Genomic DNA, 16,395 nt, shown 5'->3' with positions numbered 1-16,395 from the left:
AAGGTATAGGCCTATTGTTTTATTACAATTTGGATAGTCTGTTAATATAAATTTCTATACATTTATCAGAGCTTGGTAGGTATAATTATTATATTTTTAGACATTATTAGACTGATGAATTAATAGATTACAATTAATATTAGACCTTCGTATTAATTTATAATGTATATTAATCATAAATATATATACATAAATAATCATATATGTCATATGTGTCCCTTATTTTGCCTAGCTGGAGGTGGGCAACCTTATCGTCAATGTAAAAAAAAAATTTTGTTTTTGTTTTTTTTGGTTGTGAACAGGAAGTAATACATCTTTATACTGTGAAGGCCTTCATATGGCAAGTTTTTAATTTAACTTTTTTTTTAAAACATGGTTGATAGCATGTTACCACATTACACTGAAGTGTCCACAGATCCCTCATAAAAAAATAGACACAAAAAAATTTATATTCAACATAATATTATGTAATAAATCGCTATTTTCCAGAGACACAAAATTAGATCAATTATAACCTCAAAACAGTTCCGACTGACTAAATCTCAAATGTTGATATTCAGATGAAATTAAAAATAAAAAATGAATAGCGTAGCTATTCATCAAAAGTGCTGAGATTAAGTTTTGTGCATCTATGGTCAAGAGAAAAAAGAATGTGTGGAGGTAATCTTGCCCCTGGGGCATCTTATTTCAATGCATTTGCATTAGCTTGCAAAATAATATTTAATTTTAATATTTAATATTTTACACCAGGGGTAACGAGTAGACCAGATGAAATCAACCTGAACAGACAGGACTATAAATACACAGGATAATGAGACGAACACGGCTGGACAAGACTTAACTAATGATTACATTTAACAAGGACAGGAAATAAACCAAATATGGAAACAAGAGGCGGGAACACATGACACACACCACAGAGGACTGACAGGAACTGGAGATTAAAATCTCTCAAAATATCTTCATTAATAAGAACTGTGTGTATATGTTTTTTTTAAATGGTTTCTGAAAAATATTACATTTGATTTACCTTAAACCCTCACATATATGGTGACATTCTTGTATTACATGCACAAAATGTTCTTAAAAATACTTTTTTTTTTTTCACGTGTATGTCAGTTCTACAGGTGGATTTCTGCACTTTATTATCATAGATCATCAAATAGTTGATCACTTTTTTCCTTTTCTACTGTACCTCTGGAGCTGAAGCATGTGCGTCAGTGTGTCATGGCTGAGATGGTCCTGAATATCACCCAAGATGTTGATCTGGCAGATAAAGCAATCAGAGACATGCTCTTCTTCCCTGAAAAAGTGAGAATATCTGTCAGACAGAAGCAATGAATAGATGAAAGACTTTAACAACATGTGTTGTCCACCTTGTTAATGCACAAAGTTCAACAGCAATGAAGTATAGCCTGCTCCACTGTTTGTTTGTTTTTTATGTTTTTTTATATATATATTTCAGTGTTGATGATGTTGTGCTTTGATTTGTCTGGATTCTGGATTTAATATTGTACTTTTAAAGTTAAACTGTGAAATTAAAGTTTTGCCTCAATTAGCCATTAGGGGCAGAAGTTATGCGTAGGTTGATGTCTGATCAATTTTACACACAACGCATGACACGAGAATGTGGAAGAACAAGGCTTCATGGCTTCACCCTGTTCTGATGTATAAGGTGTGGCGGTCAAACTTCATTCTCGGAAAGCCTTATGAATTTATCTTGTACCGTGCCACTTTTTCTTCACAGTTGAAAGTGTCTAAAACAGTGTAAGGAATCATCTTTGCAATGAAACCAGGAACATTCTTTGTTTTATTTTTTCTGTTGCCTGTTGCAACAGAGGCTGGATTCTGGGATTTTTGTGATGTGTTTTTTAAGAACGACGATTTGCTTTCTTTTAATTCAAGTGGTAAGCAAAATATGTATCATATTCCATATTTATGCTACATTTTGTATATTGCTTTTTTTTTTTTTACTATGCTCATAATTGAAACATTTAATTCAGTCTTCAAGTAATTATGAATATGTATTGCTAAAGAGAGTCGAATATGTTGTCAGGTTTGGAGAAGGATCTAAGGAAGTCTCTATTTGGACAGCATATTGCTGTGGATACAGTTCTGAAGGCTGTGTCTTGGTTTATGAAAGATCCAGATCCATCCAAACCACTGGTCCTTTCTTTCCATGGGCCGACAGGAGTGGGAAAAAATTACATCACCAGGATCATTGCAAGGAATATTTATAAAATGGGAGAAAAGAGCAATCATGTTCACACTTTCATATCCACTTATCACTTTCCACACATAAAGGAGGCAGAGATGTATGAAGTAAGTCATAGATGTAAATACTTTGATTGCATTGTCTTTTACATTAGTAGTATACTAGGTAAACTAGGCTCTTTGAAGTAATGAGTGAATGTAGAGTGGAAAGTGTTTGTAAAATGCATAATATTTCATAAATTTATTCTGTAGCTTCAACTTAGGCAGTGGATTCATGGAATTGTATCAAGTTTTCCCCACTCTATGTTCATATTTGATGAAATGGACAAGATGCATCCACGGCTGATCGATGCCATAAAACCTTTTGTGGACTACAATGCCCGTGTAGATGGAGTATCATTCAACAAAGCAATCTTCATTTTTCTCAGGTGATGCACTAGACTGTTAGGAATCTGACAGAGCTGCTATGGTATATTGCTGTGCAGTATATAAAGTATACTGTATTCACCCTATTTTTATTATAAAAATGGATGAAGCCATTTGTAACTTGAATGTGTGAGACTTCTGGTAATTTTACTTGAAAACAGGCCATTATGCTGCTTTATATTGTAAACATAGGCGTAGGACATGTCCCCACCACTTTTTACCAGGCTCGATATTGTCCCCACCACTTTTAAAAAGTAGCCTAACTGAAAAATAGATTGCGTAAGGTATATATTAAAGGAAAAGCACCATCTACAAATCGTCAATCTTCATAATCTAATTCGTTCATTTAACACATTTTTCCGCCGGTCAGAAGCTTTTCAACGTCCTCAAAGATTAATATTAAGTCTCGTTGTGAAACTATCGCGAGATACGCGATATGCGTCATGGGATATGTAGTTTCCTTTCCCTATAATTAGTCTACAGATCCTGTACCTTTCTTTTTACGATGTTCGTATTGTTTGGACACTGTTTCAAGGTTGAAATATTTTATTTGAGATTTTTGAGAAGATTAATTGGACAATATCTCTGGTCCACAAGTCAAATCATCACACACTGTAGTCATCAAGTGATCAAGTGATGACTAGAAGGTGGACGACGGTTCTTCTTCAACCACGCAGCGAGGTGAGTTCACTTGAGGCATTGTTAAAAAGTCACAAGTCACGGTTATTATTACAAGTCATGATTAAGTGTTATATGAAAAATTAAGTTATGTAAGAAGTAAATAATTCATTTTGGGATCTAAATGTTTACATTTGCAATCATAAGCAATATATTGGCATTTGTCCATCATTGAAGGCTGAATAATAGTTAAAGCACTTTTAGGCAACAGGACAATTCTATGTTATGACTGGGATTTTCACAATTAAAACAAAGTATACAAGTCTTTAGTTCATAGTCCTTTAATTCAGTTTTGTATTAAATCACAGCGCGCTCCAGTGGCCGCCAGAAAACATGATTAGCGACAGTATGTCTATATTCACGTAAATTAAATATAATATGTTTTCGTGTTAAGCAAAGTAACTTACTGTGCGTGGCTGCTTCACTAAAAAGCTTCTTATATCACTTCCACACTTTCTTTTGGACATTTTGTTGATGTTTTAACATTTATGCTATAGGTAGCAACATTTACCGTTAACTAGCCTTTACATGTGGGGTGGGGGAGGAAAAAATAGAGGTCTTATAAAAATGTAATAAAAAAAAAAGATTTGTTAAAACAATTTAATTTATTTAATTATTTAATTAATAAAAGGTAGTTTAACCATTTAAACACAAATTAACTCTCATTCATGTTTTACACAAGGTTTTGCGTAGTTCAGGATTGGTTAAATTATTTGATTGGATGAGGAAACATTTTGTGGGCTTGTCTTGACTCTTGACGTAATGTTGATTCTTCCATGTTCAGCGCGTGCATCGATCACACCTGCTTTTAGCAAGTTGTCCGGCTGGTATTAAGAGAAAATATGCAAGTAATTCAAAGTAGAATGAATCGTAATACACACACACACACACACACAATTGTGCAATTAATGAATACGCTGCAGCTGAGCTGACCATGAAATGGTAAGTTCGCCATATTTATCTTGCGTATTTTGATTGATATTAGCTACCCTGGATGTGTTGTGATAAGCAAAACGTAACATTCACATTGCGAATGTTACATTTTGCTTATTCGGATGTTTATAGACATATTTGTGAATGTGATGCATGTGTGTACATCAAAGTGAAAATTAAGTGCATTTCCAACTCTGAACTCAGTCCCCAAGTAAATTCGGTTATTAAATAAACAAATAGCAAAACGAGTTGTGCGGTGTCCCCACCACTTTTCAAAGCAAAGTTACGCCACTGATTGTAAACAAGTATTTGTTATCATATTATTTTAATTTATTATCTTATTCATAAGCACACTAGTCTGTAGTGCAGATAGTTTGATCAATTACTGCACTTTGCTATTCCTCTAGTTATTTACATATAGGTGAATTGTCACAGCATGGCAGTGCTAAGCACACGACAAGAAATACCACAAATTGTTGTTTTATTCAATGACAAGGAACATACTCAGGAGATCAGAAGGAGCAAAACAACCACATTAATGCAAAACAAGACCAGATAACGGAACTAAGGAAACTTAGTCTAAACCCTGTCTGTGAAACCGGGCCTTAATGTCTTAAAGGCACAATATGTAAGTTTTCTCAGCTAGAGGGCACTTTGTTTGTTTATTCAAAACAATAATTTGTTTCTTTGTTTGTTTATTCAAAACAAACAAAGAAACAAAAGTGTAGTTTGATGACGCCATGACTGAGTGTGGAATCATGGGAGTTGTCGTCTTCATCATAGATATGTATAGATGGCCTATTCGACCATAGATATATATATATACGTATCTATGTATTCTACCGCTCCAGATACGTTGACACGTCCGCCATTTTGGAACGGTCACCATAATAATCAAAGAATATTCAAAGATATACAAGCGTATAACTTGCTGTTGTAGACCAAAGACTATATAATACCCAAGACGTGTCACTCATATAGTTTTGAATGGGGAAAAATGCAACGCTCAGTATGGCCGCTCTATTGAACGAAGCCCCGCCTTCTGAGCCAAAGAGCCAATAGCTAATCGGTAAAGTCAACGAGTCACTGCATCTGCCGTTAGAAGTCCCGGTTGCTATAGAAACAGTCAGCGTTCTGAGATGTGTGCATAGGACTGCGCATGCACACTGGTGGGTCTTGACTGAGAAACAAGCTTTTTTAAACGCGATTTAAGCAAAATAACATTTATGATACAGTTGTCAAATTTCATTGTTGATTTTGAAAAGGAGTGAAATTATTTCCTCATGAAACCAAGTGTTAGGAACTCAGTCAAAACAGATGCCATGCAATGAAGCATATCCTGGAGAAGACATCTTCATAGGGAGCAAACAACACCACCCCCCTTTTCTCATTTACGACCCCCTTCCTCCCTCTCCTCTCCTCTCCCCGCCTCTGCCTCTCCTCTCTCGAACCCCCCCCCCCCCCTCCCCCTCCCCCCAATGCAAGAATATCCACATGCCCCATGTGTTATACTGTCTTGTGAATATATTGTTTTTCCCCTTCATGTCTGGTATCATTTTAAAGGTTTCTGTGCGATTGGTAAATTGGTCTCAGTTTCACATTAGTCACTTATATTATCATAAATATTGAAAACTTTTTGAACTTCTGTTGTGGGCGGTCTCCTTTCAAAATCTGATAAACATTGCTCTACACCAGGTGTGACCATTTGCGCGTGAGAACAGCTTCTACAGAAGCTTCTCCTTCCCCATACACAGATGTAATCTGTTTGGGACTGAGAATAAATGTTTATGGCTCTTTTGTTCTGGTATAGTATTTAAGGGTTGCAAATCAGTCATCGTGATTCTGTAGCCAGAATAAGCCCGTAGTGTGGTGTGTGCTCTTACACTCCGTACTTGTCACGGTACGCCTCGGGAATGGCGTGAAAAGATGAGGTCAGGGTCCAAGTGCAGGGAAGTGCTCTTTAATTAGCAACAAAAAGGCCAACACGGCACAAAACAAAACAGAAAAGGACTGGGATACAAAAACGGCAATGAGGTGCGTGTATCCCAGCCCAGAGCAGACACTACAAACCAAAAACACATTCACAAATGTCATGTAACGCAACCAGCCAGAGTGGTGGGAGAGGGGAGACTAAATAGTCCGTGGCAATTGGGAACAGCTGTGGGTGTAATGAGTGGGACAGGTGTGTGAGATGTGACAGGTGTATGTATTTACATAGATGAGTCCGGGAGGAAGGGAGATGGTGACCTCTGGTGGCGACAGGGAAGAACTGCCGAGCCCGGACTCGTGACATGACCCCTCCCTTAAGGAACGGCTTCCAGACGTTCCACCAACACCCCCAATTGTCCGGAGGGAGGTGGAACAGGGGGAGGGATGGTGGGCCAGGCCCGTGCAGCGGAAGAGGGCCCAGAGACGGAGGCAGACACGGGAGCCAGGACGGCGCCGGCAGAACAGGAGGCCAGGGCGGACACGGTGGATTCATCTGGGGAAGCTCGCAAGCGGACACCGCTGCCTCGGAAGCCTTGTGGGCGGGCACCGCCGCCTCGGAAGCCTTGTGGGCGGGCACCGCCGCCTCGGAAGCCTTGTGGGCGGGCACCGCCGCCTCGGAAGCCTTGTGGGCGGGCACCGTCGCCTCGGAAGCCTTGTGGGCGTGCACCGCCGCTTCGGAAGCCTTGTGAGTGTGCACCGCCGCCTCGAGAGGATCGTGAGCGGGCACCGCCGCTTCGGAAGCCTTGTGAGCGGGCACCGCCGCCTCGGAAGCCCTGTGAGTGTGCACCGCCGCCTCGAGAGGATCGTGAGCGGACACCGCCGCTTCGGAAGCCTTGTGAGTGTGCACCGCCGCCTCGAGAGGATTGTGAGCGGACACTGCCGCTTCGGAAGCCTTGTGGGCGTGCACCGCCGCCTCGGAAGCCTTGTGAGTGTGCACCGCCGCCTCGAGAGGATCGTGAGCGGGCACCGCCGCTTCGGAAGCCTTGTGAGAGGGCACCGCCGCTTCGGAAGCCTTGTGAGCGTGCACCGCCGCCTCAGAAGCCTTGTGAGTGGACACCGCCGCCTCGGAAGCCTTGTGAGCGGACACCGCCGCCTCGGAAGCCTTGTGAGAGGGCACCGCCACTTCGGAAGCCTTGTGAGCGTGCACCGCCGCCTCGAGAGGATCGTGAGCGGGCACCGCCGCTTCGGAAGCCTTGTGAGCGGACACCGCCGCCTGGGAAGCCCTGTGAGTGTGCACCGCCGCCTCGAGAGGATCGTGAGCGGACACCGCCGCTTCGGAAGCCTTGTGAGTGTGCACCGCCGCCTCGAGAGGATTGTGAGCGGACACTGCCGCTTCGGAAGCCTTGTGGGCGTGCACCGCCGCTTCGGAAGCCTTGTGAGTGTGCACCGCCGCCTCGAGAGGATCGTGAGCGGGCACCGCCGCTTCGGAAGCCTTGTGAGAGGGCACCGCCGCTTCGGAAGCCTTGTGAGCGTGCACCGCCGCCTCAGAAGCCTTGTGAGTGGACACCGCCGCCTCGGAAGCCTTGTGAGCGGACACCGCCGCCTCGGAAGCCTTGTGAGAGGGCACCGCCACTTCGGAAGCCTTGTGAGCGTGCACCGCCGCCTCGAGAGGATCGTGAGCGGGCACCGCCGCTTCGGAAGCCTTGTGAGCGGACACCGCCGCCTGGGAAGCCTTGTGAGCGGGCACCGCAGCCTCGGAAGCCTTGTGAGAGGGCACCGCCACTTCGGAAGCCTTGTGAGCGTGCACCGCCGCCTCAAGAGGATCGTGAGCGGGCACCGCCGCTTCGGAAGCCTTGTGAGCGGACACCGCCGCCTGGGAAGCCTTGTGAGCGGGCACCGCCACTTCGGAAACCTTGTGAGTGGGCACCGCCACTTCGGAAGCCTTGTGAGTGTGCACCGCCGCCTCGAGAGGATTGTGAGCGGACACTGCCGCTTCGGAAGCCTTGTGGGCGTGCACCGCCGCTTCGGAAGCCTTGTGAGTGTGCACCGCCGCCTCGAGAGGATCGTGAGCGGGCACCGCCGCTTCGGAAGCCTTGTGAGAGGGCACCGCCGCTTCGGAAGCCTTGTGAGCGTGCACCGCCGCCTCAGAAGCCTTGTGAGTGGACACCGCCGCCTCGGAAGCCTTGTGAGCGGACACCGCCGCCTCGGAAGCCTTGTGAGAGGGCACCGCCACTTCGGAAGCCTTGTGAGCGTGCACCGCCGCCTCGAGAGGATCGTGAGCGGGCACCGCCGCTTCGGAAGCCTTGTGAGCGGACACCGCCGCCTGGGAAGCCTTGTGAGCGGGCACCGCAGCCTCGGAAGCCTTGTGAGAGGGCACCGCCACTTCGGAAGCCTTGTGAGCGTGCACCGCCGCCTCAAGAGGATCGTGAGCGGGCACCGCCGCTTCGGAAGCCTTGTGAGCGGACACCGCCGCCTGGGAAGCCTTGTGAGCGGGCACCGCCACTTCGGAAACCTTGTGAGTGGGCACCGCCACTTCGGAAGCCTTGTGAGCGTGCACCGCCCCTTCAGGAGGATCGTGAGCAGTCACCGCCGCTTCGGAAGCCTTGTGAGCATGCACCGCCGCCTCGGAAGCCTTGTGAGAGTGCACCGCCACCTCGAGAGGATCGTGAGCGGGCACCGCCGCTTCGGAAGCCTTGTGAGCGTGCACCGCCGCCTCGAGAGCCTTGAGAGCGGGCACCGCCGCCCTGGAAAGACCACGAGCAGACCACGCTGCTCGCACCGACATCAGTGGGGGATCCTGCACGCTGTGCATCAGCCCAGGATGCTCCAGAAGTGGGTTCGAGGCACTGGGCGCGGCCACCGATGCCTCCGCCGCCCCCCGGATTGCCGCCTCGGGAGAACGGTGAACGGGCTCCGCAGCTAACTCCACCCTGAAGGCTGAGCCGCTCACCTGCAGAGCCAGGTCAATGTAGTCCTCCAGCGACTCCTCGGGGTCCCAGTATGGCACCAGGGACTTGAAGGGCTGTGCCAGGCCTCCGTAAAAGAAGACCATTAGGCAGGTCTTCTCCATCTCCACCTGCCGAGCCACTCCAATAAAATCCCTGGCATACTCCTCCATGCTCCGGTCTCCCTGGCGGATATTGAGGAGCTTCCCTGCTGGACCCATGTCTGCTGGTTGCGTTCTGTCACGGTACGCCTCGGGAATGGCGTGAAAAGATGAGGTCAGGGTCCAAGTGCAGGGAAGTGCTCTTTAATTAGCAACAAAAAGGCCAACACGGCACAAAACAAAACAGAAAAGGACTGGGATACAAAAACGGCAATGAGGTGCGTGTATCCCAGCCCAGAGCAGACACTACAAACCAAAAACACATTCACAAATGTCATGTAACGCAACCAGCCAGAGTGGTGGGAGAGGGGAGACTAAATAGTCCGTGGCAATTGGGAACAGCTGTGGGTGTAATGAGTGGGACAGGTGTGTGAGATGTGACAGGTGTATGTATTTACATAGATGAGTCCGGGAGGAAGGGAGATGGTGACCTCTGGTGGCGACAGGGAAGAACTGCCGAGCCCGGACTCGTGACAGTACTATGTATTTTTAAAAGTCAGGTGTGCATTTAGTTTTTATTCAAAAATGCAATTGTGTTAAACACATTGTGCCCATAGAGCACAGTATAGTTGTTTGTGTAACTACATGTACACACAGACAGACTAGTTGAGTTTATTCTATAAAACACATGATTACTTTGCTGTAAGTGTTCTTTGAAATATTTAGGTAAAAGGTTGATGATGCTATCCACTTTAGACCGTGTGTCTTGTGTTAAATTAATAGACAAGATTCGTGACATGCAAGTGCAGCTCCAATCTCTTTGAATGGGGAAACATAAAATTATCCAAAACTAGTTCAAGTTGTTCAAGTTCAAGTTCAAGTTGAGCTTTATTGTCATTCCGCTACATGTGGGGACATGCAGTGGAACGAAATGTCGTGTCTCGCAGGAACACGGTGCTACATAAATACAGACATTACAACAATGAAGTAAAAAAAAACACTATAAACCTATACACTACTAACAGATTTAACTATAAGTATACTATATATAAGTATTTACCCTATACAAACTAAAAGGATAAAAAATACAACTATACGAATGCTTCACATAAATATTACCCTATACAAACTAAAAAATAGAAGATAAAAAATACAAACTATACGAATGCTTCACAAATACTGTACATGTGCAAAGAGAGACATTTGAGTCAGCAGCTGGTTGGGGAACAGTGCAGGATGATTTGTAGTGCATGAGCATGTAAACATACATATATTGCTGAGTTTTTTGTGAGATTGTGCACACGCAGCAGTGTGTGTAAGTGTCCATAGTGCACATAGTGTAAAGTGTAAGTGTCCATAGTGCACATAGTGTAGAGTGTGAGTGTCCATAGTGTAAAGTGTCCATAGTGCACATAGAGGAGAGTGTCCATAGTGTAAAGAAAAATAAGAATAAAATAAATTTAAAAAAATAATTAAAGTTCCATACAGTTTTTCTTTGGTGTGGTAAGGTTTGGGGTGGGGGGTGGTCCATGTTCAGGAGGTAGGGGTTTGCATGGGGTTTCAGAGGGGGGCGGGGTGGTTTGAGTTCAGGGCTCTCACAGCCTGGGGGAAAAAGCTGTTGAGCAGTCTGGCGGAGCGGGCTCTGATGCTCCGATACCGTCTTCCTGATGGTAGGAGCTGGAAGAGACTGTGGGAGGGATGGGTGGAGTCCTTCACGATGCTGTTGGTTTTGCTGGAGCATCGTGTAAGGAAGATGTCCAGGATGGAGGGAAGAGGGGCACCGATGATCTTTGCAGCTGTGTTCACTGTCCGCTGGAGGGTCTTGCGGTCAGCAGCACTGCAGTTCCCGTACCAGACAGTGATGCAGCTGGTCAGCACACTCTCAATGGTGCCTCTGTAGAATGTGGTGAGGATGGGTGGAGGGAGACTTGCTCTTTTCAGCCGGCGGAGAAAGTGTAGGCGCTGTTGTGCCTTTTTGGAGAGTGACATGGTGTTGGTGGTCCAGGTGAGATCCTCTGTGATGTGCACCCCCAGGAATTTAGTGCTGCTGACTCTCTCCACAGTCGAGCTGTCGATGGTCAGTGGGGGGTGGTCAACGGAGTTTCTCCTGAAGTCCATCACAACCTCCTTTGTCTTCTCCACATTGAGGGACAGATTGTTTGTGCCACACCATTCCGCCAGCTGTGCCACTTCCTCTCTGTAGTGCGTTTCATCATTGTTGCTGATGAGACCTACCACTGTTGTGTCATCAGCAAACTTGATGATGTGGTTGGAGCTGAACTTGGCAGTGCAGTCGTGGGTCAGCAGTGTGAAGAGCAGCGGGCTGAGCACACAGCCTTGTGGGGCACCTGTGCTCAGTGTTGTAGTGCTCGAGGTGTTGTTGCCGACACGGACTGACTGAGGTCTTCCAGTTAGAAAGTCCAGGATCCAGTTACAGAGGGAATTGTTAAGGCCCAGCAGGTTTAGCTTATTTATGAGCTGTTGTGGGATTATTGTGTTGAATGCCGAGCTGAAGTCAATGAACAGCATTCTAACATAGGAGTCTTTATTTTCTAGGTGGGTAAGAGCCAGGTGGAGGGTGGAGAAAATTGCATCGTCCGTAGAGCGGTTTGGACGGTATGCAAACTGGAGCGGGTCGAGTGTGTTGGGGAGGCTGGTTTTGATGTTATGCATGACTAGCCTCTCAAAGCACTTCATCATGATTGGAGTCAGTGCTATGGGACGGTAGTCATTGAGACAGGACACAGGTGATTTCTTTGGTACCGGTATGATTGTTGTGGATTTGAAACACGTGGGGACGACTGCCTGACTCAGCGAGGTGTTGAAGATATCTGTTAGGAGTCACTAGTCACCAAGCTTACAATTTTACAAATTTCATATATTGTAAGGATCCACCCGCCAGCCCAAAAAGCGGAATTCAGCAGCATGGTCGAAGGTTTAATGCGTATTTATCAGGAGTTGGTCCTAAATTTAGTCTGGCTCCATGGTCAATCTGACTTCAATTTCAAGTGATCATTAAATTTAGGCAATATTCTTAATTAAAAACTGATCACAGATATCGACTGTATATTAATTTAGATATTTGAATATTCTGGAAATCCCATACTTTCAATTATTCATTCATTAGCGATCCAGTGTCGCTTAGCAATTCACTCGGCCAGCTGTGAATGAAGTTGATCTTACTCAGAGGGTACAGGGTGATTATAATACCTTTAAATAGGCTGCAACCTGCTAGCACATAATAAAAAGTGTATTTTTTCTATAATCACGAAAACTGTAACTTGTTAAGTCAGTGACAGACAGAAATCAGAAGAACCCTAATTACGAGCCCCCGCTTCATTCATTGGTACTTAAGTATGATCTGTCCTGGACGCAGATTTGTGGAAACACAAGACTACAACTCTAACCTACTAGAAAAAAATTATTTCAGAAGAGATCAGAATAAATCAAGTATAGCAATTTATTATTAGTCAGGTAAAATTATATAATGGCAATTACATAATGAAAATAATTAGAAGCCTATTTAGAAAGGATAATGCAATTGTGAATCACATTGTAACCGCGTGGCAACCCCGCTCCTGCACATAGATACTGTTGCTATATGGGAAATAGCCAAGTGATCTACGCAGGAGACAAACAAATTTAACATAGTCACACATGTAACGGTTATCTTAACTTCCGTTTACTCACCACCAGAGGTAACTCCTCCATCTCATTAACCTTCACACCACACAGACTGTCTCAAACACACGCTCACACCTGAGAACCATCTCACAATCACACACCCTTTATAAACCATGGACTTCTTCTCACAGATCGCCGTGTATTGTTCTGTGTATAGCATTCCCCTAGTGTTAGCTGCCTTACTGAGCCATTCTGTGTTCTCTAAGTCTAGTTTATTTTGTTTATAGTCTCGTTTCCTGTTTCCCGCCCTTGTATCGTGGATTTGCCCTTGTCTCACCGTTTCGGACTCTGTGTTTACCTCGTTTGGATTATTGCTCAGGTTATCGGACTACCCCTCTTCTCAAGCCCTCTGGATATTGTTCACCGATCGAGGACCCACGCATGCCCTAGGATTACTCTTGTGTCTTGCCCGTGCCATACCCGTTTGCTGGTGTTTTGACCCTGCCTGTTATTTGACTGTTTATTAATAAAAGCTTGCAAATGGATCCGCATGTCTCTCGTCTCGTCGGTTCCGTTACACCGAGAGGCGTTTCAAAGATGGCCGCCGAGTGACATGACTTGCCTTAAAGGGACTTTGTGTAGACGCACACAGTCAACGCGCTCAAAGGTTCGCAGACCGTTCCAAAAATGGCAGATGGCTTATGTATCGCCGCCCATAGAAACTAGTTGCTAATGAGGCATCTACGTATATATATCTATGGTCTTCATCCTCACAGCCGATGCAATCCAATGGGACTCAGGCAGAAATCATGTTCAAGATAGATGAGCTAATTAAAGATTATTAACATCGTAGTATGAAGCAGAGTGGCGGAAAGCCGTCGAAGTGAAATGAGGCCGCTGAAGCAATTGCTAATGAGAGATGAGCATGACACATGGCTCGAAAGCAGCGGAGCTTTTATTATGCCACAGTCGACTGCTTCCGCTCCTTCCAGCCGTGCTTATGTGGGGTAAAGCAGAGCCGTTTTATCATACTAGATACATTTGAAAGTTCTCTTATAATGCTACTCTGTGTGGTCGTAACATGTCTATTAAAACGCATAACATATTAAAGCGTCTTTAGTGTTTCCATGTTTTCTACAAAACAAAACTGGAAATTGAGGGTGTATGACATCATTGGCAGGCAACACAATGACACTATGGACACGGTCCATGTCACTAGTTAAAATTGCTTATTTCTCTGGATTTAAACATTTTTCGAAACAAGTACAGAAGTTAGCAAAATATATAACACTGTTCTAGTGGTTTTTGGATATTTTAATAAAAAAATCTTACATATTGTGCCTTTAACATTTGCCAGTCCAAAAAAAAACGTGTTATTCGTAATTAATATGAATTGTTGTTAGTTAATTACACTGAAAATGGAAGATCAAGTTGTGTGTATTACTTTGTGTTATACTGTTTTGTGTTTTGGACATTTCTTAAAATATAATCCTAAAAGAAATCAGAAAAGGTGTAACCTTAATATGCATTGGAATTTAAATTATATCTTCAAACTTTTCATCTCCAGTCATTTCTCTGTATTGTCCATGTTACTTGCTCTTGAAAGTGTGAACCAGTCCATGATGAGCTATATTATCTATAGTCAAACAGGTGAGCAAATCATCACAAATGTGACCCTGGATTTCTGGAGAAAAGGCAACAATCGGGAAGAACTACAACTCCAGAGTGAGGAAATGGAGACTCAAATCTTCGAATACCTCTTCAATGATGAGAACAGTATGTGTTAAAGTATTTTCACAGTGTAATGTCAAAGACAAGGCTGCTAGTAAATCACACCATAAAGAGAAGAGTGGACATTGCACAGGAGCTGTCTTTTAAATAATATATTTGCAAGCAATTCATACAAAATCCATGAATCATCTTCATCTGTATATTTTGTAACTGTTTCATATACAGTATATATAATTTGTTATTTTATTAATGATCTCCTCATTATTGTGTAAATCTACAGATGGATTTTGGCACTCCAGTCTAATAAATCAGCATCTGATTGATCATTACATTCCTTTCCTACCTCTGGAGCTGAAGCATGTGCATCAGTGTGTCATGACTGAGATGGTCAATCTGAACATCAAACCAAACGATGACGTGGCAGATGATGTGACCAGAGACATGCCCTTCTTCCCTAAAGAAGAGAAAATATTTGCTGTTAAAGGCTGCAAGTCTGCCAGACAGAAGTTGGTACTCCATTTAAAATTAGGGTAGCAAAATTAGCAGCACTATTTATTTACTATAGTGGTTGTTGATTTGGAAATTAATGAATAAATATCTGGTGGTACTTTATCTGTGTCATGAACATTAAAGTTGTGCAAACAGCCTTATTTTAAAAAAGCTCCATGGCAGTCATCATAGCAAATTTGTATTTTATTTGCTTGTTTTTGAATGTGTAAGGTACCCTGATGCCAGGGCCATAACATTGAGGGGGACAAATCCCCCCAATAATTAGAAATATACAAACTGTCCATTATTAGAATATTGGCCAATATTTTAAATTCTTGCACTGATCTGTTGCACTCCATTACTCAGCGCTCTTGTTGTTAAGATGGCAAAATGTCTTTAAAAGTAACATTTTCAGCCTGCTCTGCCTAAGCCCTTTCAACAGGTGTGTTCGACTTGAAGCGGCGCTGTGCAGAATGATCAGTGTATGACATCAAAGTACCGCAAGAGCGATTTGAAAGCATAAGGATCCATCTGCTCTCTTATCGCTCCCACGGTACTTTGATGTCATACACTGATCATTCTGCGCAGCGCCGCTTCAAGTCGAACACACCTAAAGTCAAAATAACTGAGCTGGCCAATCAAATCAAAGTAGGCGGGGTTTACGGTTCACAGAAGCAGAGTGTGAATTCCATCACGAAGCAAGTTGAAAAAGAGAGATAGGTAAGATGGAAGATGCAAATCATATTGTGTCATACTTGTGTCAGACCTCTGTCGTGTGTGTCTTGTGTTTCCACGTGCTCCCTGTGTTTCCATGCCCATATTTGGTTTGTTTCCTGTCCTTGTTAAATGTGATTAGTAGTTTATTCTGTTCCAGGTGTGTTTGAGTTAATTATCCTGTGTATTTATAGTCCTGTCTGTTCAGTGTTATTTGGTCTGGTCTACTCGTTACCACTGGTGTTTCTTGTCTGTGAGTTTGTCGTCAGTAAAGTCTATTGTTTGAGTTTACATCCTGGTCTTGTGTCCTTGATCCTCCCTGCTGTGTGCACCGTGACAACTTGTACATGCATAACTATCTATATTATATATTGTGTTTTTGCTGTTTTGTACATTGCCTATTTGTATATTTGTTTATTATTCTTTTATCTGTATCCTGTTGCTGTCTTTGTCACACTGTGGAGCTTCTGTCACTATAACAAATTCCTTGTATGTGTAATACCTGGCCAATAAAGCTCATTCTGATATTTTAAGAGCACATAAGCCTAATGTTCAATATTATCACCACCCAGGTTGTAGTAAGAAGCACATTCACTATGTAGCCTACCTTA

At 43.8% G+C, this 16,395-nt stretch overlaps 1 protein-coding gene across 3 annotated transcripts; it reads left to right on the top strand.

Annotated features, from left to right (window-relative positions):
* The first annotated feature begins 1,631 nt into the window (after positions 1-1,631).
* LOC306860167 (torsin-1A-like) lies at positions 1,632-16,321 on the top strand. Of its 3 annotated transcripts, none has more exons than XR_013783362.1 (6): positions 1,632-1,907; positions 2,057-2,322; positions 2,467-2,642; positions 14,493-14,626; positions 14,862-15,437; positions 15,659-16,321. XR_013783362.1 is itself a non-coding variant. In XM_079401727.1 (5 exons), exons 1-5 carry the CDS (start codon positions 1,787-1,789, stop codon positions 15,113-15,115), a joined length of 951 nt encoding a protein of 316 aa, XP_079257853.1. In that variant the 5' UTR covers positions 1,632-1,786; the 3' UTR covers positions 15,116-16,321. The 3 variants fall into 3 exon arrangements, 1 of the variants encoding a protein (XP_079257853.1); XR_013783363.1 differs by having other exon boundaries at positions 14,862-15,499; XM_079401727.1 differs by having other exon boundaries at positions 14,862-16,321.
* The last annotated feature ends 74 nt before the right edge of the window (positions 16,322-16,395 follow it).

The sequence above is a fragment of the Barbus barbus genome, assembly GCF_936440315.1.
Source record: "Barbus barbus genome assembly, chromosome: 41".
In the NCBI taxonomy this organism is placed as follows: Eukaryota; Metazoa; Chordata; class Actinopteri; order Cypriniformes; family Cyprinidae; genus Barbus; species Barbus barbus.
This window is presented reverse-complemented; position numbering and strand designations above follow the sequence as displayed.